The following is a 23,776-nucleotide window of genomic DNA, read 5'->3' as shown; positions in this document are numbered from 1 at the left end:
CTCTTCTCTCCTAGCCTGCCCTATATTCCCTTTTTTTCCTCCCTCTCTCTCCTTTTTTCCACCTCTCCCTCTCCCTCTCCACACTTGCTTCCTTTTCCCCCAAGCCCTCTTCCTCCCCTTTTCTCCCTAACCCCCTTTATTTTTCTCAACTTCTCTAACTTCTCTTCTCTCTATCTGCGTCTTTATTCCGACCTCTCTATCCTTTTCTCTCTCGGGCTTTCCCTCTCACTCTTCCCCGACCTATCTCTCTCTCCTAGACCCACTTTCCCTTATTGTTCTATTTCTATCTCTTTTGACCCTTATTGCTCTCTCGTGGCCTTGTTTCTCACTCTCTCTTTCGCCCTATCTCTCTCTCCTAGCCCCACTCTCATTCTCGCTACCTTTCTATACAAATGTTCAAAAGTGTTGCAACAAATTTATCCCAAAATTTGTCACTAAAGATAATTCTTCATGTTCTTTTTTTTTTTATTTATGAGATGAGTAGATGACTCTAGTCTATAAGCACACATTCTCCACTTATCTGCCAATATTTTATCAAGGCAAAACAACTTTGGAAGTTGATTCAGTATAAATATAAAATTATTTACCTAAAAAATTGAATTTGTATCTTCTCGAGATCATCTCAAAGTTCTTCATTTCCAGTGAGCTTCTCTCAGATTTAGCCTTAACAATCCCCTGACCTACAGATGTTGGATCTGTTGACAAATTACTTGACCTTCCTCTGTAAAAGCAATAAGATGTTTAGTAACCAACAACCCTAACTTCTACCACAACATTATTCATGAGAAGAGGACCATAATTTAATATTAATATTTTTAACTTCTGTTTATAACTTGCGTTTCTTAATTACACTCAAAACTTGTTATACAAGTTCCAAATTTAAGATACACTCCAAATCCAAAACCCTAGATTTGTATAGTTCATGACTTTCCTAAATCTGCTATCTATGCCTCTAATGTATACCAAATTGTAGGGAAAGAAAAAACAAAAAAATTGTACCTTAATTGAGTGAACAGAAGGCTACGATTCTCCATAGCTTTTCCAATCCACCCCTCTGATTTGAACACATTTATCTGACCTAACAAAAGATCGCAAAGCGATATACCCAACATCAAAAACAAACATATGAATAACCAACATGAGCGTAAAAAGAATTAAATAGCATTATTTTATGTAGAAAGATACAAGGATATAATTTTCTACCTTTAATTAAATGCGTAAGGATTATCTCCATCAGCATATGGATTCAGAGACCCTTCGGAAAATATTTCACCGATATTGATAGGCTGAGAGTAACCCACTGCCCTAACTCTCTGCATTAAGAGACTATGTCATCAAGTATTTTGTCCTCTAATTTATTGGGGACTTACAAAAGCAGCAACCAAGCATATTAAAACAACAGTCCAAACCACGAGTAGAAAAAGCAATCAACGGTGTAGGACAATTTATGAACCTAAGAGAGATAAAAGAACTCATCTCTAACTACTCCGATAAAATACGCAGCATATATGGCATAGCCTAAAGAAACAACCAGAACAAGTGCAAATGATAGCTTTCATTACAGGATAAAACTAAACAGATTTATCAAAACTATCAGTGGTAATCAAAGCATGGGATGCCATCATTTGTGTTTCAACTTGTACAATCCAGAACTGTTTACTTAGCTTCTATGTTAAGTGATGGATTACCAGAGAGGGGAAAACCCCACATGGTGAGAACCGAGATTTTTTTTAATGCCTCTAAATTCTATCAATTTGGTATTGAAATCCGGATTGCAATTTTTAGTACTAAGCAACAGCAGATATATTTCCTTCAAAATTCTTAGGTTTATAGATAACACACAGTTACACATAAATTACCTATATTACAGAATGGTGACACTCTACAGCTGGTTCATATCTCACTCTCTCCCTACTAAACAGCAATGTCAAAAACAGTATGACCAACACATTAACAACTCTTTCTAAATAATCCCATCATCATCAACTAAAACCCCCTTTGAGCCAAGCCAAAAACATTATGACCAACTCATTAACAACATTTTATAAAATTATCATTTACAGCATGAAACATGAACACTCCTTAAATGTAATTAAATAAAAGAAGGGAGAAAACGATTACTTGAGAAGATCGACATTGTATAGATCTTCGCCATCTTCCTCATCAACATTTATACTGTAAATACAATATAAAGGCAGTACTCTGACAGAAAATTCTGAAATTATATATATACCAGTATATATTCCTGGGATTTCGGGTCCTCCAAATTTGAATCCTTGCTGGAATTGGCTTCTCTTCGAGGTAGCATATTCAGCTTCCTCAGTTGCCTCTTTGTAACACAAACTCATTAGGCGCGAGAATTGTCCCCTAAGCTGCATATGTTGATATAAGAGACATTCCTACAAAATCAACAACAAAAGTCAATCAATTTCATTTTCCCAAAAATTTAATTGAAAATACAGCAAACTTCTTTTCATTATTTTTATATAATTAATCAACTTACCAAAGAAAAAAAATCTCATGTTGTGTTATCCCACAAAATCTCATGTCTCCCCCCCCCCGGTCAGCCCTATTCTCATAATATTCCTCACAGTAATTTTACTTTCACTACTCTCTCATGAAACTACCATATTGGAGTACTATTTTTACTTCACGCGAAACAAATAATGTAATTCACTCTACATAAGCAGATAAGATACTACATTCTCCTAAATTGCTATGATCACTTAAACATACCATAGTAGACACCTAAACTTCTTCTCATTCATCAACATGATTGCATAAATGAAACTTGTATCATGTGAAAGAATAATCAATGTACATTTCACCAATACAGTTTTTACGCAAACATCACTCGATTTTGCTTATGATTTTTTACTGCAAATTTCCAAGAGCTGAAATTTCATTGATCTTAAGACCCGATATCACTCGATTTTGCTTATGAATCACTACCTTCTACTTCCTAAATTCCTATTACCATTGTTAGACCTAGAACCAATGTTAGGTTCTTGAAAATTAATACTCCCTCTCATCACACAGTTCTCGGACCTATTTGATCTGCTACATTATCAACAAAACATGAAAATTTTATAAAAATAAAAAATAATGTCTTGCAAAATTTTTTTGAAATCATCAATTTGCAACAAACACAGATTCTATTACTCCCCTTAATCACATTAAATCATGATATATACCCTTTCACAAGTCACACCATGAAAATCACTCATTTACTTATACTACCTCTGTTACAGGTTATGTGCAACGATTAGACATTTTCTCTCTCTACTTTATGTCAAATCGTTGCACATAACCTGTAACATAGGTAGTATTAGATTTAATATTCAAGCTAGCCAAATTAACATTCCATTAAACAAAAGGTTTTAAAGCTAAGTACTTTATGAAAACTTTCGTGTCTCACATTGTTGAATAGTATATTGATTTATGATTTATGATTTGTTTTTCTTCTTTCTCTGAGATGAACCATGCATTCACTTTTGCTCCCTACTAAATATAAGGTTCATGTGATGCGATCACATTCAATAATACATCAGCATACCCAAATTAATATTCAATCAAGAAAATCAATCAAAAATGTGATATTAGTGACAAAAATTACAGTAATTTAAAAGTAGAAGAGAGAGAAAACAGACAGAGTGGTAAAAGTACTGACCCATCCTACTCAAAGGGGCGGTGTTGCGGCAGAAAGAGTAACCATTGATAGCAATATTACTGAGATTGTAGCAAAGAAAAAATCAAAATAATTGCATAATACCTCTTGAGGAGGAGCATATTTAGTCTGATATTCGACTTTAGTGCGAGGTATTCGAATATTCGACTTTAGTGCGAAATTGAAGTAATTCTATCCCCCATTCTACACTGTCAATTAAATAGTTGTAAAATTAAACCAAACCCTAGATTGTCAAATTGATATTCCATGATTATATATATATATAAAGAAATTAAAAAAAGCTAAATATCATACCTTAGCTTCAATGTAAAACTTGGAATATGCTTCAATGGAGAAGAAACTACCCTAATATTCTGAAAGTATGTGTTTTTGGGTTTAGTCTCTACAGAGACTGGAAAAAATGGATTAAGGAGAGATGAGTGCAGAGGGAAGAGTGAAGAGAGAGAAAATGAAGTGAGAAAGGAGAGATGGAGTGATAGTGAGAAAGGGTTCAAAGGAGAGAGAAAGCAAATGGAATAATTTAATGGTGGAGCATAAAAAGGGGAAAAAGCAGGACTAAATGAAGACCAAGAAGACAAAGTGCTGAAATTAAGCATGGAGGGCAATTACGAAAATAAAAAATAGCTTGAGGGTATAAACGGAAGCACACTATACAGTGTGAGATAAAAGTATTTTAACAAAGACACAAGGGTAAAAGCGTCATTACACTATTAATTTGGAATAGTAACACTTGTTGTGGCTTTTGAAAGGGTTATAGATAGAAAATGGGTGGTTTTTCAATACATGGTACATTTTGGAGTGATAATTTACAAAATATCCTTTATTTTATTGTTAAGGTTAGAAAATTGCTACAGTAGTTCTTCCTAGACATGCATAATAGCATACACGTCACTTATTAAATTATCAAGTATCATTAGAATTAGCATAGGGAGTAACATATATTGTAATTCCTCGTCTCTATATTGGCTTAAAATATTATTTTTCGTGATTTAGGAAGTCGTAACATAAAATAATTTCTCTAGAACTGATGACTAAGACTCTACGAGTATAAGAGTAATAATGATCAATTTAATTCATTGAAGGGAATGTAGTAGCCTTAGAATATTATTTTTCGGTGATTTAGGAAGCCGTAACTTACAATAATTTCTCTAGAACAAATGACTACAACTCTACGAGTATAAGAGTATTGATGATCAATTTAATTTATTGAAGGGAATGTAGTAGCGTTAGAATATTATTTTTCGGTGATTTAGGAAGCCGTAACTTAAAATGATTTCTCTAGAACTAACGATTAATACGTAGGGATGGCAACGGGTCGGACTCGGAGCGGATTATGCTAAATCCGACTCCGACCCGACAGGAAGTCGGAGGCTGAATCCGACTCCGACATTCAACATCTGACATCCGACTCCGACTCCGACTTCAATATCCGACCTTTGACTCCAATTTTCGTTATTCAATATAATTTGAGAAATTGGGCTATTTGGGCCTTTACAACCCACACCCAATGCCACCATGACCCACAAAAAATTCCACTATCTATTGGAGTCAGAGTCGGATAATCCGTCAGAGTCGAACATTTGTCGAAGTCGGATTTTTTTCTCGGATTTTTTGTAGGATCCGACTCCGATCCTCCTCCGGCTCGGATTCGGATTATTTTAACGGAGTCGAACTCGAATTACTTTTTTCTCGAACTCAGAGCGGAATTTTTACCTCAGATCGGGGCGGAGTAGGGTCGGATCTGAACTGGATTGCCAATACGACTCTACGAGTATAAAAAATTATTAACAATTTATTGAAGGGAATGTAGTAGCCTTAGAATATTATTTTTCGGTGATTTAGGAAGTCGTAACTTAAAGTAATTTCTCTAGAACTAACGACTACGACTTTACGAGTATAAGAGTATTAATGATCAATTTAATTTAATTTATTGAAGGGAATGTAGGGCCTGTTCTGTTCAGCTTAATTTCATTTCAGTTCAGTTCAGCTTCAATCAGTTAAGTTCAATCCTAGTTTCCTTCTCTCATAAACAATTCATTTCAGCTCGATTCAGTTCAGTTCAGTTCAGTTCAGTTCAGTTCAGTTGTTTTCAGTAAATCAAAACAAACCCTTATTTTCACTCAAGTAACTTTATATTGAGGTAACATTGATCATTTTAGGACAACTTTAAAATTGATACTTCCTGTAATATTACAATTTTAACCTTTTGATAAACGAACTTTGTTTTCCAAGATGAAATCTATCTTTTTTTTTTTTTCGAGAAAGCAAGGTGGCATCTATCTTATTTATGCTTGAGGTGCTCTACGACTAGCAAAATTTCAGAATTAAAAACAATAAAATGTGACAAACCCCTCGTACGTCTAACATATACCAATATGATGCGCTAGAGAGTAGTGCAGATGCAACAAATATTTGCGGATCTTCTAACTCTAACCGCATTTTCAAAAAATCAACGTCATGCACCTGGCCAAAATGGAAGCGTTCACGGGATATACACCTTTCCTAGTTTTGTTTGATTTCCTTGAAATGTTTCATTCATTAATACACAACACAACAAAGAGAGAGTGCAATTGAAATCAACTCAATTATTCTTTACTCTAAATGCTATTTTTGGCACCAGAGACTATGAAAATTATGAGTTCTTCCTCCAGTTTAATTCACAATAACCCACTAATTTCTAAGTCACCCACGAAATTATTCACTTCTTTTATCAAGAAAAATGATGTCTTTTCCATCAATTTCCCATTTTTTCACAATATCCATCATCCTCTTCAGGTAAAAATTTATAATTTTGTTTAATTTTGGTACTGTGATTTGGGAAATTTATTGTAGTTTGTATGTATCAATGATTATTTGTAATGGGGTTCTTTATGATCTGTTTTATTGTTTTGGGAGTTTGTAATGTAGGGATTGTTTGTTGACGTGGGAAGATGTCAATTCAGTTCACCAGTTTTTATTGTATAAGATTCAATTCTGTGAGATTTTTTAATTTATTTTTCTTTATTTATATTTGAAAGAAGACTAAGACACTAAGAGGATATAGGAAAAGAGAGATTGACATTGTACATTGAATTTTGGATGATGATAGAGGAGCATAATACTATTATTTGTGTTTTCATAAGGAGAGATGTTATGGATTTTTTGAATGTAAGAATGTGAAAATTGTACCAATTTTAACTAAGGTTGAACTATAAAATTAAGCCTTCGTGTGATAATAGAATGAAATAGAAGAAAGTTGATCATAAGAGAACTTTGATTCACTTAGCCATGAAGCGGTAAGGCATCAAGGAGGGGCATGCTCAGGCCGTATAAGACTAGGGTTAGGTTTGTCTACATAGTTTCTTCCTCGGGAATTATTAGCCGATAAAAGGACTATCTTGAGGCTCTAAGGTTGGTTTGACCCTTAATTCTACTTGTAAGAATACTTCAAATATTGGTTAATAAGTTCAAATAAACTCAGATTGAAGTTTCGATGAAATAAGTTTAGAGTCTGTAAATTTAGGTAAAATAAGGGCTACCTATGTTTAATATGCATTATGTAATTAAAATATGTTAAGATGATTGACAATTTTGTGAAAATAACGCACCCTGAAATTCATGGAAATATAAGTGTTTGTTTTAGCTACTAGTATGAAAATTTATAAATATCAGCTAGTTATACTACCTATGCTTCATATTATGTGCAACAAAGGTCTTGACACAGACTCTTAAGCAAAATCTGTTTGTGAGTGTTAAATGGATAGAGAAAGATAGATCTTGTAATGAAGAGAGAAAAAAAGAAAAATGACCATTTATAAAAAGGAAAGAAAAGATTTGTTGCACATAATGTATAGCATCCTTTTTTAGTAAATGTTATACATATTATGAAAGGGAGGTAGTGGATTTAATACATGTCAACCTCTATGGTTGAAGTGACAAGTCTTAAATTTGATAGATTGGAGCAATGGCGTATTGGCTTGTAAGAAAAAGACATTGCATCACTTGTAGGAGGCCTTAGCTTCATATGTGGATGACGGTCTAGGGTGCTTGAGGTGTTTGGTGAGTCTTGTATCTTTATAGAGCTTTTATGGAGGCAAAAGTTTTTGGATTGAAACGTAGAAAGGTGGCTATATCCATCTGAACCATTTCCCAAAGGAAATGGGATAAGGGCGTACTTAAACTTTGAAAGTATAAGTAATCTAAAATTTGTGATGGGAATTAATCTTCATCTTTTAGTGATTTTTAGGTCTTTTTGGGCGTTTGTCTAAAATGACTTCTTTACTGCAGGATTAAAAGGCTATGTTAGTTTAATGTTTTATCATGTCCTCCTTGTATTTTAAATATTTACTATAGTTTCTTTTAAAGGTCATGCTTACTATTCATGAAATTTGTGATCTGTACAATATTATTGTGTAAACAACATTTTGCTATGAAGTACTTCAGAGGATGTATTTTTATAATTTTATGAATGTGTAATAATAAAAAATTACAGTTGGGCTTATTATTCAGTAAAATAGAGAATATGGTTGTATTTTTTGAAAACGACTCTTTTCTTTCTTAGGTCATGAATTTTCACATGTTTTGGCGTTTGATTTTTTTTTTTGTCATTTTGGCTCTTTTATCCGCAGGTTGGTACCCTGAGAGTGGCTAGATCACCTGGTTTAACATTAGAAAACATTGAATGGCCTTCACCTGATGACGAAATCCCGTTTTGGGAAAGTAGCCTTACTACATCTGACGTGACTATAGAAGCTCCTCTGAGTGTGGACAAGGATTCAGATCTTATGCATGTAATCCATGTTACGGCTGAAATGGCACCCATAGCTAAAGTGGGAGGTCTAGGAGATGTGGTAACTGGACTAGCTCGTGCATGTTTGTCGCGCGGTCATACTGTGGATATTATGCTTCCATTCTATGAGTGTCTCCCAAAGCAGCAGATGACTGAATTCAGCTTAATCTGCACATATGATTCATACCATGATGGCAAATGGGTTCAAACTAAAGCATATCGTGCTGTAGCTTCAGGTATCCCTGTCATTTTAATTGAACCAGCCAACCAATTCTTTAAAGGCCAGAGAATATATGGAGGTTCATATGATGAGCTGGAGGCATATTTGTTTTTCTGTCGTGCCTGTCTTGAGTACATGCAGGTTTGTCTAGTGACCATTTGACTCATTGATTTGCTTAGTTTCTGAGAAAACACTAGTCTAATTTTGTTGAAGTTATCTCTCGTCTCTTGAGATTTCTTATCGCATATTCATATTTAATCACTGTTAAGTTTTGTATTCAAATGTATTTTCATATTGCAGCCCATAGGTGTATTTGAATTCATTCCGCTGTCCTGATTAGCTATTTTGTCATGATTTCTGACAGGTGACTGGTACACAGCCAGATATAATCCATGTACATGAATGGCAGACAAGTGCACTATCCTTGTTTTACTGGGATATGTATCATCTCCTTTCACTCAAGGCAAGGACATAGATTATCTATTGTATGTTATGGAGTAGTTTTCATAAAGGACAGAGATTATTTATTTTGTATATATATATATATATCTTTTAATTTAATTCAAAAATTCTACTTTGTTACTTACTTTTTTTTTTCTTCTTGTTTTGGGGAGGGGTTTCTTTTCAGTTGATCTTGTATATATTTGCCATTTGATGTGTTTTATTTTTCAGAAACCAAGAATAGTATTGACAATCCACAACATGGAGCATTATGGAGAATGTGGGTATGCCATTATACCCTTATGTAGTTATAGCAGTGAGGGCCAACTGTATTCATAACAATTTTATTGATTATAGCTTTGTTAATATCTCTTTGATGTCTTACTGTGTTTATATGTTCATATTGGCAGCAAAGAGCAATTTGGGAAGTCCGGTCTTGATGGAGATGTTTATGCTACTACTGACAAGGTGAATATTGTGTTTACAGTAGTTTAGATTCCCATAAAAAGTGTATCATGCATTATTAGAGCTGAGTCAGTATAAAGAGTTTTTACTTTGTTGGCTCGTCAACTGTGTTTGATAATAGATGCATATTTAGGCTATGTTAATCATCTTAGTTTAGAATCTTATTACTAACAGATTGGATCAAACCAAATTTCAATAATAAAATCTTTTGAGACCATACTGATTAAGCGATAAGATTATAAGATTAATTCAGCTAATTAGCAGAAATCAGATGATTCGGACTTTGTTTCAGAATATATATCTCATAGTAATTATTACAAGATTACTATTCTTATAATTATTATTATCATCAGCTAGCTCAGATATTAACTGTGATATTGATAATAATCAAATCAGTCATATAAATTATAGAGTAATAATTTTTATTTTAGGGACAAAGTTATTTTTGTATTAATATAATAACACACCACCATTGTGTAACAAGATTAAAATTTACATAAATCACTGCAAAATATCAAAAGACGTTAGATCATAGTTTTTAATATCAGTTGAATACTACTTGCAAAACTACTTGTAAGATTTGCTTATTTTTATTATTATTTTGTTCTATTTTTTAAATTTCAAAATTAAATATTTACATATACTGCTATTATAATTAGTATATCCTTAATTAATGATAGCAGTAGTGCTAATATTATATTGAAAGGGACTTCCTGATGGAGGTGAAGTTTCATCCATTTGTTTACTGTGCCCAATTGATACATAGAACTAGATTAGTAACTGAATATGTATCATGTAGTTTCTCCATTATTATTGTGCTTGTGTGAAACCTCGTGTTAATTTGCTTCTAACAAAACAAATTGAAACTCTTTCCTCCTCATTATTGCAGGCGGTGGATGACAGAACTATTGGACACAATCCAGAGAGGCTGAGCTTACTCAAAGGGGGTATTGTGTACAGCAATGCAGTTGTGTAAGTAGCTTAGTTTGTAAAATATGAAATGCTTGACATTTTTTTTAAAAAAAAATTCATTGCGGAGGTTTAAGCATTCTAGTTTCTTATAATTCAGTTATCATCAGAATAGTTCCATGGTGCAGTGGACAACTGGACACAATTCACACCTATTGATGGCCTAGAAATATATCCTCATGTATTCATTGAGAATTGCCATTGATATGAGAATTTTTGTTTGCATGACATTTGAACTGATTGCTTTACTTTTAGTTCTATAAAAGTAATTATCACTTAAAAGAGAAATATGAGGCCGATGTTACAGCAGGTATATCTAACTAGATCTTGTTGGGAATTCTACATTACGGCTTCCTTTTTTCCCATCCTTGGATCCTAAATCTGCATGATTTGGTAAAGATTTTTCTTTGGTTCATATACCAATTTTGATCATATATGTAGTAGGAGTTACATTTTTTTGGCTAAAGTTGGGTGGCTCTTAGGCATAAATTTCCATTTTATGTCTTTTTGACATGGAATGACTTTTAGCTTAGTGAGTTTCATGATGGTTCAGAGAGTGTGAGAAGTGTTAGAATAATGATGAATGCAGGAAGAGTTTTTATGTATTGTAGTGAAATTGTTATTGGAATAGTTTCCTTGATAAAGTGCTTGATTTTTGCCCCCTCCTTTTCAGTACAGTCTCACCATCCTATCTGAAGGAAACACTCGGCTCCGGTTGGCTTTCAAGTATTCTGATCAAGTATCGTGACAAGTAAGTTTTCCAGTGTTTCATCAACGTCTTTAGTTATATCTTTGTTGTGCAGCTGTTTCATGCATCTGTCAAGTCCTTGTTCAGCGTGTTCCCTTTATTCTTCCCAGGTTTAACTGATACGAGTATATTTTCTTTTTATGAACATAGATAATAAATTTGAGATGTGTTAGAAGTTTTATTAAAATTTGGGAGAAACAAGGTTTACAACAATGTAAACTTGGTGATATATTCTTCTAGGCGTGAACACATACTTTTCTAAAGAACAATGGAGACACACTGACACAATCATTAACTTCCTTCATTCTTAAGAACAATTAATGTCAAACACCATATCCTTATAATATAAATTAAATTATTAGTAAATACTCTAAAAGTATTATATGATGGTCATCATTAGCATTAGCCTTTCCTTTTAAGGGTGTAAATTTGAATGGAATAGACTTAGATTTAGTCTTAACCAGTATGAACTTAGTTTTGTATTGAAATTTTGCTTGATTTTCAAGAGACCCAATCCAAATTCCAAATAGTGCTACTTAAAACTAGAGCTGTCAATTCGGGTAAATGGGTCGGGTTTGAGTCGGGTCATCTCGGGTCGGGTCAATACGGGTTAATGTCAAGATCTATGTGGGTCGGGTTCGGGTTGGGTCATGCTTGAGTCAGGTCACGTCGGGTCATACATCTTTTCGGGTTCGAGTCAGGTTTAGGTTGGGTCAATAAAAGGTCGGGTTACATACTTACATTCGGGTCGGGTGAAAAACTAGTCGGGTTAAATTCGGGTTTTTACGGGTTTAAATGAGTTAGGGTCATGTTCGGGTTTGAGTCGGGTTCGGTTCAAGTCAATTATTTTCGGGTTATAATCAGGTCGGGTCATTATCGGGTTCGAGTCGGGTTCGGTTCAAGTCAATAATTTGCGGGTTATAATCAAGTCGGGTCGTTTCCAAGTCGGGTCATTATCGGGTATGAGTCGGGTCATTTCCAAGGGCCTCATTTAGCTGTTGTTCTAAGCTCCCAATTTTAGCCTAAAGAGAAAAACATAGTTTCAGTAATATAATGATTTCAGAAATAAGAAAATTGTTATTTTACACCTCAAATTTCAAAGGCATCATTTTTTAACAAAAACTCTTGTAAGTGACTGCTTTGACAGCAGAAAATAAGTAAACAAATATGCGCCATAGATTCTTCATTCTTCCCCATTGTTTATTATGCGATAACAAACACTAGAAATGTAGAGGAGGCAAGATAGAAGAGCAAATTTTTGTTCAGGTTTTCTATCACTACTGCTTAGGGAAAGATATGGACATGAATATGCATGAAAATGACAATAATTTCCTAAGACCAATAATTCACATGCAATTAGTTCAAGAAACCAACAACTTAAAGAGAAAAATATAGTTGGACATGAGTATGCATGATAAATTGATAATGACTATAATCTCCAAAGAGGCAAAGACCAATAATTCACTTGCAAGCAATACACCACGAAGCTCATATGCAAGGAATCCATGTTAATAAATTGAAAAAAAGCCTGAAACTCAATAGTGGAGTACTCTTTTTATCGTAAAAACTCCTAAATCCTAAAATTGGGGTTAGTAATAGGTCGAGTTTAAATTCGGGTCGGGTCAATAACAAATCGGGTTGAATTTGGGTCCGGTCAATAACAAGTCGGGTTGATTTTGTGTCGGGTTTGTACCAGGTCGGGTTTAAATTCGAGTCGGGTTAGGAACGGGTCGGGTTGACCTCGGGTCAGGTTAGTAACAGGTCGGGTTGAATTCGTATTTTGACGGGTTAAATCGGGTTTGGGTCATTCTCGGGTTCAAGTCGGGTTCGGTTCAGGGTAATAATTTACAGGTCACATTCGGGTCGGGTCCTCGCTAGGTCGGTTCATGGTCGGGTTCGGGTCTCAAATGCTAGGGTCAACTCGGGTCTAGGGTTGGTTTCAGGTTAGGTTGGGTTCGGGTCACTATTTTTTTCGGGCTTAGACGGGTTAGGGTCGGGTTAGGGTCAGTATTTCGGGTCGGGTCAGCTTTTGACAGCTCTACTTAAAACCCATTATTAATCAATTAAGCTAAGTTTAAACCTAATCCGATCCTAGCTTAATTCTTTAATATTTTCATAAGACCAAGCTCATTTTAAGTAATAATCGGATGGCGGAGGTGGTTATACAGTGCACACAGTGTGCATCCATTCAAAAACAACATCCCCATAAACATAAAACGCGTGCTCCTTTGTAATCAATAGAGGATTTATAAAAATAATTAAACATGAACCCAAAAAACATGAAGTGCTAAAATAAAAGAACATGAATTCCAAAGAACACAAGGCTTAAACAAAAGAACATGAGCCCCGAAGGACATAAGGGATAAAACAAACACACATGAACTCCAAATAAATATAAGGTGAGGCAAAGATCATCAAGGTTCATGATTATGAGATGTGATGGGGTTTTTACGCTAGCTGTCACAAGCCTACGGCAATCCTCCCTCCTCTATCAAGGCAAGAGTCTCACTGACGGAATGTAGGACTAAAAATTTAAGAGGTTTAGGCTAAGCTGGAGGTGTACATGGAATGTAGTTTCTAACACTACGTGGAAGATGGGTGGGGATTTGTAACATTGGATGGCAAGGAAGTTCCCATGAGCGAGTGTTTTTAATACCTTGTGTCAATTATGTAAAAGTGGAGAAATTGTCAAAGATGTAAGTCATGTAACCCACATGATTAAGTCTGGTTGACTCAAATGGGAAGCAACACGGTATTTTGTGACCTTATCATGCCTTTGGAGCTAAAGAAAAATTCTATTGGATGCCCCACCAGCGTTGATACATAGGTCAGAATGTTGCATTCAGGAAGGATCATATACGAAGACAGGAATAGTGGAGTTACGTATGTTGAGGTGGATTTATGGTAAAAGAAAACGGTGAGAGTAATTTGTAGTACAAGATTGGATACAGGGAAACATTTTGGTATCTAGTATTATCTCAGTAGGCCAAAATGTACCACATTCATGTATTAATTTGCCTTTTCCATTTTTTTTGGGAAGGGGGGAGGGGGAGGGGGAGGGGGTTGATTAGATGAATGGTTCGTCATTCCATGGTTCATGATTTCTGCAATGCACTTCTGTTAGTACTTGTACCTTTTGGAATACTCATTAATTAGCGTGTTTATAATTGTCTTTCCTGGCTTACATCTCAATGTTTTTATCCTTCTGCAGGTACAATGGTGTTTTAAATGGCATAGATACTTCCTTGTGGAACCCTGCCACTGATCCTTTCCTGCCAGCTAAGTTTGATGGTAATAAGTAAAAACATGGGGTCCTCTCTCTAGTATCCTCTTCTCCTCTACCCAAAAGAGTGAAATTATTGCATGGTTCTTGACCATTGGTCGTCTTTTCCCTTCCTTCAAAACAAGGTGGTTACCATTTGTTGTTGATGTGTGGTTACTTGAAATTGTGAAGAGAAGGTGTCTGCGGCGGGGTTTTTTTTTTTTTTTTTTTTTTTTTTTTTTGGGGGGGGGGGGGGGGGGTAAGGATCAGGATAACCTATCAAAGAGGTTGTATAGGAAAAAGAATACGATCATTGAACTCTTTTTTAGACTTTGGTCCATTCATAATCATATTTCTTTGTTGAATTACTGAAAAAAATTAATGTAGAAAGAAAAGTAAAAGTAAAGACACCGACTTTAATTTAGATGCTGACTCTTGTCACTTCTTTGTTGCTACTTTGATCATAGAAGTCCTACTTGCAGCTATCTTCTGTTTTTTTTACATGTTGGCACTAGTTCACTACCAAGGGGGGTAGAGCAATTCCTTACAAATATGAAATCATGTGCTAATTGCTAAAAAAATCATCGTGAAGAAGGTGTAGCTTTAAGACTTTGCAGGGTAAAATGAATTGGAGAACTGTTAACCTTTTTCTTAATACTCTTCGTCTCTGATGAATATGTTTGATTTATTTGGCAGCACAAAGTCTTGCTGGGAAGACCATATGCAAAGAGTATGTCCAAAAAGGACTTGGGTTGCCCATTAAATCTGTTGGATCTGGTACTCATGTGAAAGGAAAGATACCATTGGTTGTCTGCATCACACGTTTGGTTGCTCAGAAAGGTCTTCATTTGATCCGCCATGCTATTAAACATGTTGAAGAACTTGTAAGTCTTACTACCTCACTATTGTTTCTTTATAATGCATTTATTGGTTGTTGCATTGTTGCATTTCATCTGTTCAATGAGACCTCTCTTCTCTAGCTGTCCTGTTGACCTTTGTGCAAAGATGTACAAAGACTTTGAGCTTGTAAAACAGTTTGTAGCACAGGTCAAAGGCTATTCTTGCTATTAGTTACCAAACCAAAACCCTCTTATTATTGATCGTTATGACAGTATGACTTAGATTTTGTGTATTTGACTTATTAATTATTCAACCCAAATTATGGACAACTGTACATTGTGAATTGAATTCATATTTTGTGCTAGTCCTTTTAATCAACCTGTACATTCTTGTTGCAAAGGTTAAGTTATATCTCCTCATAAGATATGTATATTCGATGTAAAGGCCTTCCAGAATATCTGCGTGTTTGCTGTTCTGAATTTATAATGTAGTATCAAGTTGTATGGTGTCTGCCCTCCAGGGATCTTGTAGTTGTTTCTATTTGGATTCTTTTTTTGTAAGTTGGGGGTAGTTGAAATTGTTGAGGGGTGTCAGGTGTTTGAACCAAAACATCTTCATTTGTTCTGCCGTTTGAATCTTTGTTCTTATGACCTTCGTGTTTAAACGACAAGTATTTCTTTGCATGACTGTTTGTTCAGTATCTATTTTCTCTTATATTTGAACTCTTGGCTACCTCATAAACTCATAAGACAACTTTACAGTATTAAATGTGAATGTTGATTGAATCTTATTTTATAGGGTGGACAGATGGTTGTGCTGGGAAGAGCTTCAAATGGTCAAGTGGAAAAGGAATTTGAAAGCCTTGTGACTTTGGTAATGACCACAATCACTTGAAAGTCATGCTCTGGATTTTCTAAAAATTGAATATTAATTTGAAATAACCGAATAGTGAAACAAGCTTACTCTGTAATTAATTCAGTCGGACCATGATATGTTATTTTTAAACATCCTTTATGTGGTCTTGTTTATGAAACTTATGTGTGTGAAGTTGCTAGGATTATTAATTTTTGTTGATGATGTTGAGAATCAGGAATGAGAAAAGTGGCTGTTCTTTTACCTTAAACTGGGCTATGCCATTGCAAACTTCTCTTTCGTTTTCTTTACATTGCTACATACTTCTTACAGTTTTCATTGAGTGGTTGTTTTCTTTACGTCATGTATGTACTTTTGTACTATTCTGTTGGAAAATACCTTTTGTAAATTGCACTTCTTTTAAATTTGTTGTTCTCTTGTATTTCTAAGACTCATACGGATATGTGCTAGTTCTTTTGCATTGTTTAAGTTGGTGTCACAACTTTATTTAAGGGATAGAAAAAGGAATGATATCGGGTGAAACAGTAACATTACTGAAGAGATGATAACATGCTGTTTATTGTAGTCATATGTAATGTTTAGAGTCCACTGTTTAATCTTATCTGCACTTCCCTTTTAAAGATTCCTTAGCCTTGAAATTTCACATGGAATGTTAAGTATATAAGGAGCTAACTAGTTTTATCCTTCCCTTTGCAGCATAACCAAGGTCCTAGCATTCGGATCCTTCTGATTTATAGGTAATTTTACAATGATGGTGAAATTTAAATTCACATTCTTGTTCATAACTTGAGAGGGGAAAGGGCATTTTGGATTATAGGGGCCAATTGAGATTGATTATTAATGTTGTTCATCGTATGAATGTTGGGTGGCTTAAATGGAAGAGAGCCTCAAGAGTTTTATGTGAGTAGAAAATACCATTTAAACTGAACGGAATATTTTTCCACCAAAGTGTTGATCAGGTGTTGACGAATAGAATGAGTGCAAGCACATAGATGAGGATGTTTTGTTGGATGCTCAATTTTATCTGATCATTTATGTAGTTGCAATTTTCTTAGATGTTTTGACTCTTCATTTCACCTCAACCTCAACTCCTCAAGTACTTGTGTTAGACCCTCGACACTCGAACGTGGGTGGGACATTTAAGAAACTTCCTTTTTAGTTCAAATTCATGGAAAATTTTCACAAAATAGCTGAGTCGGACACGTATCTGTGTTAAACTTGAGCACCCGAGTCCGAGTAACATACGTTGCAAATTATTATCCTACGTGGATTTTGCCTGTTGGTACAAAATCCAGGCGCTTACAGCTGTTTGGTTTGTTTGTCTTGCAGTGAGGAGTTGTCACATATGCTCTATGCAGCTGCAGATATGGTCTTAGTTCCTTCCATATATGAGCCTTGTGGCCTTGCTCAGATGATTGGTATGCGTTATGGAGCGGTATGTTTCTATGAATATAAGTGTCTCTTTATCTTGGCTAAAGACCTGTTATTTGATATATTGTACCTCAGGAGCTGGAAGAATTGATATACATTGCATGTCCCAACTTGAATTTCATTTGTTTCCATCCTGAGAAACAGTAGCATCTAACTCAACTTGACATTATGACCCTATTAAGTCCCCATTATACTAAAATTGGAGAAAAAATGCTTTCTTTTCGTTGTTCAGTGTTCACTTCTGATTCTGGAAGGTCATGGCTCAGTGTTAGATTTTTTAATTAAAATACAAGTGGTTATTCCAGGTTTCTGAATTAGGTTTCTCTTGCATGATGTATGAAAGAATGACGACAACTATGGACTAACCTCTCTAGGGTGCTAGGCCTTCTGTAGGATAATTTTATTCCTGCTAAGGCTAAGGCTCCCAAAGTCCCAATATTCTCTAAGTCCATACTTTACATCGCTCTGGAGTCTAGACCAGAGGAATATAGGCTCAAAGACAAATGCCTAAGCTAGAATCCCAACTACTTCTCGGGTGTTTAGATCCTAGGAAAAGGGTGTGGATCTAGAGTCTTCTACTGGATTTCTTGTTACTTTTCCTATTGGTACTTGCAAACCATTTAAAACAAGTTACTTTCCTTGTCACAAATTGTATGAGATAGTCCGAGCCCTTAAAAGGGTAAATTCACTCTTTACTTGTTTTATTTTGTGTCATACTCCCTTTTATATCATGTTTATCAACGCACAACTTTGACCATTAATATTTATAATTATTTATAAATAAATTATAATAATAAGTTGATAGTTTGAAAGTAGTATCGAATTGAATTTAACAAGATCTCACATTTTTGTGTCACTCTCTCTTTTATTATATATATTTACTCAGTTTGACTGAATAATTCAAATCAAAGCAATTGGATGTCCGACCCGGGCCTATATTACTGGTAGAAAAAATGATTCAAACCAAAGCAAATTGCGCATTCGTGTCCTTGGAATTTGTCCTGCTTGGTGGGATCAAATTGTCTTTTTTTCTGTTTTTTGTTTTTTCTTTCTTTTTTTTTTTTTTTTCTCTCTCTCTCTCTCTTAGGGCCTTAGGCTAACTTTGAGCATTAATTTATTTAATTATATATAGTTGAATATGATAATAAGTTGATAGTTTGAAAATAAATTATCGAATTGAATCTAACAAGATCCCACATGACTATATTCTTCCTCGTGCAAGAGCACAAAAGACGGGTGTGTGAAGTGTCATATTGAACTTTGAGTAAATTAGAAAGACAGAGGCATTAGTTGTGGAGTTTGTGGATTGAGAATAGAGCAAATTAAATGAGCTATAGGCTATTAGCATTTTAAAATAATCTTTGAATTCATGTTAGCATTGGAGAGAATCAGCTTCTTTGATGCTATACCTTTGGGTACTTTGAGGTGGTTGAGGAAAGTAAGGATGATAGGATCTTTGGAGGAGGCCTATCAGTGCTGTTCTATTATGGGGCTCTTGGAATGGTATATAAGAATATATCGATGTGTACATTGTGTACCTCTACTTTTGTGTCATTACTATTCCAGAGGACTTCTAAACTTGTGAACTTCCATGACACGTCGTCCCATCAATTCAGGTTCCTATTGTGAGGAGAACAGGTGGTCTTGCAGATACGGTATTTGATATGGATGATCAGTCTAAACATGAGGTGTCAAATGGGTAATCTACTAACTCATCTATCTGTAATTAATTTTTTATGATGTTGAACTGGTTGTATCTCATGTTTGATTCTATGTGAATTCTTGTTGCACACACTATAATTTAATGTGATTTTATCAGTTTCTTTGAACAATGATTTTGTTGATGAATGGCTGGTATAAGTGTGTGAAGGGAGGGTCCTTAGTCCATAACAGGAAGCTTGATATCATCAGAATTTTTTTAAGCTGCTAACTCTTCCATCACCCCCTCCTACAAAGAAACCACTAGTTTGTGCTTTGAACAAAATTTTCCTAATTAATTTAATAGACTGAATTTAATTGTAATATGGACTAATATCCAAATCAAATGTCCAAGAAAGTTGCTTTTCTATCACAAATGGAATGTTCAGAATAATTGGGAGTAAGTTTCTATTGATGAAGCTTCAATGGATGGTAACGTTTGCTCCAATCTGAACTAAAATGGTTGGAGTTGCCTGATTCTGTTAGCACTCTATGATGATGTTCCAATACATTCAACCGCTTTAGATAATTGCTAAAGACACTTATTCTTGCAAAATTTCCCTGAACTCTCACCGTCTTATACTGGACAGGCATTGAGAGTAAAAGACCTTCTAGATCATTGTATGAAACTATGCTAATCTTAACTATTCAAAAAGTTGTTCTAATTAATTTATACAGTTTATTGTTTGAGTGCATCAACATGTATACAGCATTATAAGACCTAAATTTAGGTTTTAACTAAGATGTTTGTTTTCATTACCTGGTAATCATCATTCTTTTGTGATAATGGAAAAGGTTAGGCTTTAATGATGGTTGATAACCTTTATTTGCTCTCTTCCCAAGATTTGTGTTTGAAGGGATTGATGAAAAGTCATTGAGTTCAGCTATGGATCGTGCATTTACATTCTATTCAGATAGTAAGCTCATACACTTTCTTAGTTCTTGCCTTTTCTTTTATGTCAAAGACTCATTTCATTCTTTTTCCTTGAATCTGTACCCGAGCTTAGTTCTATCATAAATGCTCAGACTTTTTCTACTTCGTGTAGAGCCAGATGAATGGCAAAAGCTTGTAATGAAGATTATGCAAATCGACAACAGTTGGAATAATGCAGCTGGAAAATATATATCTATCTACAACTCGGTGAGGTCACGTTGATGGTGTTAGTGACAACTTCACAAGAGTTCATGCCTGGTGATGATCCTTTTTTCAGAGACAATGGACGGTTATCAAAGGTTCTGATATCAAAGAAGTTTTTTCTACTTGTATATATTACTGCAAACTAAATGTGTTTTCTTTGGATGTATGTGACAGACTGACAGATTTACTGGTGTTTTTAGCCACAAATCTTTCCTTGGCACTTCTCTCACAATCCACCTACCGTAACATCACTTGGGGGTCTGCAAACCTTTGTTTATCGAATCTGTAAAGAGAATGACCGAGGCTGGAAGTACGAGTCCCCTAACTCAACTTTAGTAGCAAATCAATAAAATGAGTTTGTGGTTCGAATTGATGTTACATAGGTGTAAATAATACTATAACAGTATAGGCATAATCAAATATTCGGTTTGACTAAGATTTGAATTAGTTATTTCAAATTTATATTTATATGTAGGTTTTTTTTGTTAAGAGAGTTACTATTTGACGAAATAAAAATATTCAGGGCGATATTATAAATGACTAACATATCCTTATAAATTATCCCTTCCCCCTAATTCAATCTACCTCATACACCACCATCTTCTTCACACTATTCACCAAGCCACCACCAACTACAACACCATCACAACCTAAACGACAACAACTACGGGGGAAAGCACAAGTAATTTTTTTATATTTTTGTGTTGGTTACAAACGTCTATCAGAGATGTCCTCAACGTGGTGGAGACATCTGGCGGAGATGTCCCTTCCACGGTGGAGACATCTGTCGAAGATGTCCCTTCCATGGTGGAGACATCTGTCGGAGATGTTCTACCACGTTAGAGATGTTCCTACAGATGTCTCCACCACATGGGGGACATCTGTTATAGATGTTCTTCCGTTGGTAAAGACATATGTCGGAGATGTCTCTGAATTTTTTTAAAATTCCTTTTTTTTAATATTTTGGAATCAATTAGTTAAAATTAGTCAATTAATCAAAATTAATGTTTTGTATCCAAGTCGAATTTTCATGATTAGTCAAAATTAATAATTTTGCATCTAATATGTGTTAGAGATGTCCCTACTATGTAAGGGAGATGTCCCTACCACGGATAGAGATCTGTAGGAGATGTGTTTATCGTGGTTTTGACATCTCACACAGACGTCTATAATTTTTATTAACATTCAACGGTGTGGTGTTAGTGGTGGTGACGATGGTCGGGGTATTAGTGGTGGTGTCTGTGTAGGTGTTGTAGTGTGGTGGTTTGAACTTGTAGTTTGAAGGTAAATATGGGTGAGGATGTAATAACATTTGAAAGTAAGGGTAACATGGTCATTAATAATGTCAGCTTAAGTATATTTATGGCGTCAAATAGCAATTCAAATTGTTAATTAACTTATCATGAACAACCATTAAATATTTGTTACCTGTATTTGCTTATCATGTTTGCTTATTTGCATAACATAACTTAAAAATCTTGATTATGAGCTTGTCTTTTTTTCTAGATGGAGTCTCAATTGATCAATGTGATCAATCAAACTTGTCAATCTATCGCTTAGTCACTATTCAGTCATCAAATTAGACATTAATATTTCAATGAAGCTTCAACTTTCCTTCCATAATTGATAGGTTGTCGTACACCTGTCAAAAATAAATTCCTAACAAAACCAACTAACAATGTAGTAGGATAAGTAGGGTCGAATCCACGGAGAGATGGCTATTCAATCTAACTTCTAAGGTATGGAGAAACTAAACTATGTCACGAAATTGGAATTGAAAAGTAGTCTAAATTAAAATAGGAAATAAAACAATTAATAAAAATACCTAGGATCATGGTTCACCATGTTTATAGTTCTGAATCTATCAAATACCAATAATAATTCAGTCAATCAATTATATAGAGCAATTGTTAAGCCTACGGTCGGGTCTTAACGCTCTCAATTCAACATATGTAGTTCGGTCGCTAACATAATCAGAATTGCTAATTGTAGGGAAGCCTCTAAAAGTAAGATCTTTTGATTCAAACTCTTATTAACATGAATTAATCAGACACTTGATCAGGTTGCAAGATTATCAATAAAAACACTATCAATTAGAGATATGAATAATCAAAATATTAAAATTATCAATCAAGATTCATAATATAAACATGGATTCCCAAACCCTAGAAATAAAACTACTCTAGCATGAAATAAATAAATAAAACTAGATCTAAGGAATAAAACATAATAAAAAGCAAGAAAATAGAAATAAAATACCTCAATGAATTAAAATAGTAAACCCAAGAATCATCCATGGAAGAATCCATGGAGATGCCATGAGAAACTAGGGTTCCAGAGAAAACTAAAACGAACGTAAAATAATAAAAGATATAAAAGGCATAAGGGAAAAATAATATCCCTTGAGTATTTATATTATCTTAAAACTAATCTAAAAATAATTAAAGAAAAGTGATAAGAAAATAAAGATTACATAAGTTGAATTATTATTGGACAATAGAAGTTGACGTGGCACAAATAAGATCGACGGAATCGAGGGACAAGTGAAAGAAGAGCATCAATGATGCCTCGTGGGCTGCTCGTTGGAACCCACGGGCGCAGGTCAGCCCCGCGGCCTGGCAGTAGTTGCGGCAGGCCTCGAGTGGGCGCGGGATAGACCCGCAGCAAAATCCTGCGGGTGGCTGACAGCATTGCTTGGATTCAAACGCTTATAACTTCTGTTCTAGGAAGCGTCTCGAGGCGTGTGACCTATCATTGGAAAGCTCTTCAAGTCTAGTTTCCAACGCAACTTGAATCGCATCAATCCGATCTGTAAAACTCAAGATATGATCAAAAGAGTGAGCAAAGGTCAGTTTTGCCACTTCGTAAAACATCGTTTTTCTTCGTTACTAACTCAAATTCGTTTCCGTAAAATGCATAACGACCCTTGTGGATGCTATATCCATTCCTCATGCATATAAATCTCAAAACAAGCTTCCACAAACATATATCTTTCATTGAACAACCTCGATTCATCGACTTTTCATCCTTTCATTATCCGGTTCTTCCAAAATCACTCCGAAAGCGTCTAAATAGTTATAGAAACTACCTGAAACGTTAAGAAAACAAAAACAAAGCGTAATAGAGCACAAAATGAACAACTTATGCAATTGCGACCTAAAAAGCAACAAAAGACTCAAAAAGCAATTATAAAACTAGCATAAACGTGCCTATAAACTCTATATAAATATGACTC

The 23,776-nt window shown here is 34.8% G+C and overlaps 1 protein-coding gene and 1 long non-coding RNA gene across 4 annotated transcripts; one reads left to right on the top strand and one right to left on the bottom strand.

Moving 5' to 3' along the window:
- Positions 1 to 999: 999 nt before the first annotated feature.
- Positions 1,000 to 4,093, bottom strand: LOC145595790 (uncharacterized). 2 transcript variants are annotated; one of them, XR_014103012.1, is made up of 5 exons: positions 3,983 to 4,093; positions 3,773 to 3,876; positions 2,234 to 2,399; positions 1,204 to 1,313; positions 1,000 to 1,078 (listed from the first exon to the last, which is right to left on the bottom strand). It is a non-coding gene; the product is annotated as an uncharacterized LOC145595790 (long non-coding RNA). The 2 variants fall into 2 exon arrangements; XR_014103013.1 differs by having other exon boundaries at positions 1,000 to 1,073.
- Positions 4,094 to 6,212: 2,119 nt separating this feature from the next.
- Positions 6,213 to 21,075, top strand: LOC145594680 (uncharacterized). 2 transcript variants are annotated; one of them, XR_014102857.1, is made up of 16 exons: positions 6,213 to 6,463; positions 8,296 to 8,817; positions 9,041 to 9,139; positions 9,349 to 9,401; positions 9,528 to 9,585; positions 10,472 to 10,554; positions 11,225 to 11,302; positions 14,511 to 14,590; positions 15,258 to 15,445; positions 16,200 to 16,274; positions 16,971 to 17,011; positions 17,604 to 17,709; positions 19,322 to 19,404; positions 20,247 to 20,320; positions 20,450 to 20,636; positions 20,716 to 21,074. XR_014102857.1 is itself a non-coding variant. In XM_081651015.1 (15 exons), the coding sequence occupies exons 1-15, from the start codon at positions 6,290 to 6,292 to the stop codon at positions 20,557 to 20,559; spliced, it is 1,824 nt and encodes a 607-aa protein (XP_081507141.1). In that variant the 5' UTR covers positions 6,213 to 6,289; the 3' UTR covers positions 20,560 to 21,075. The 2 variants fall into 2 exon arrangements, 1 of the variants encoding a protein (XP_081507141.1); XM_081651015.1 differs by having other exon boundaries at positions 20,450 to 21,075.
- Positions 21,076 to 23,776: the final 2,701 nt, after the last annotated feature.

The sequence above is a fragment of the Chenopodium album genome, chromosome 19, assembly GCF_948465745.1.
Source record: "Chenopodium album chromosome 19, dcCheAlbu1.1, whole genome shotgun sequence".
In the NCBI taxonomy this organism is placed as follows: Eukaryota; Viridiplantae; Streptophyta; class Magnoliopsida; order Caryophyllales; family Amaranthaceae; genus Chenopodium; species Chenopodium album.
The sequence above is the reverse complement of the archived record's forward strand: the minus strand, read 5'-3'. Positions and strand labels throughout refer to the sequence as shown.

Coding starts and splice junctions, on each gene's coding strand:
- LOC145594680 (XM_081651015.1), top strand. CDS start 6,290: ATGCTATTTTTGGCACCAGAGACTATGAAAATTATGAGTTCTTCCTCC. Junction 14,591..15,257: donor CCTGCCAGCTAAGTTTGATG/GTAATAAGTAAA, acceptor TTTATTTGGCAG/CACAAAGTCTTGCTGGGAAG. Junction 16,275..16,970: donor TTGAAAGCCTTGTGACTTTG/GTAATGACCACA, acceptor TTCCCTTTGCAG/CATAACCAAGGTCCTAGCAT.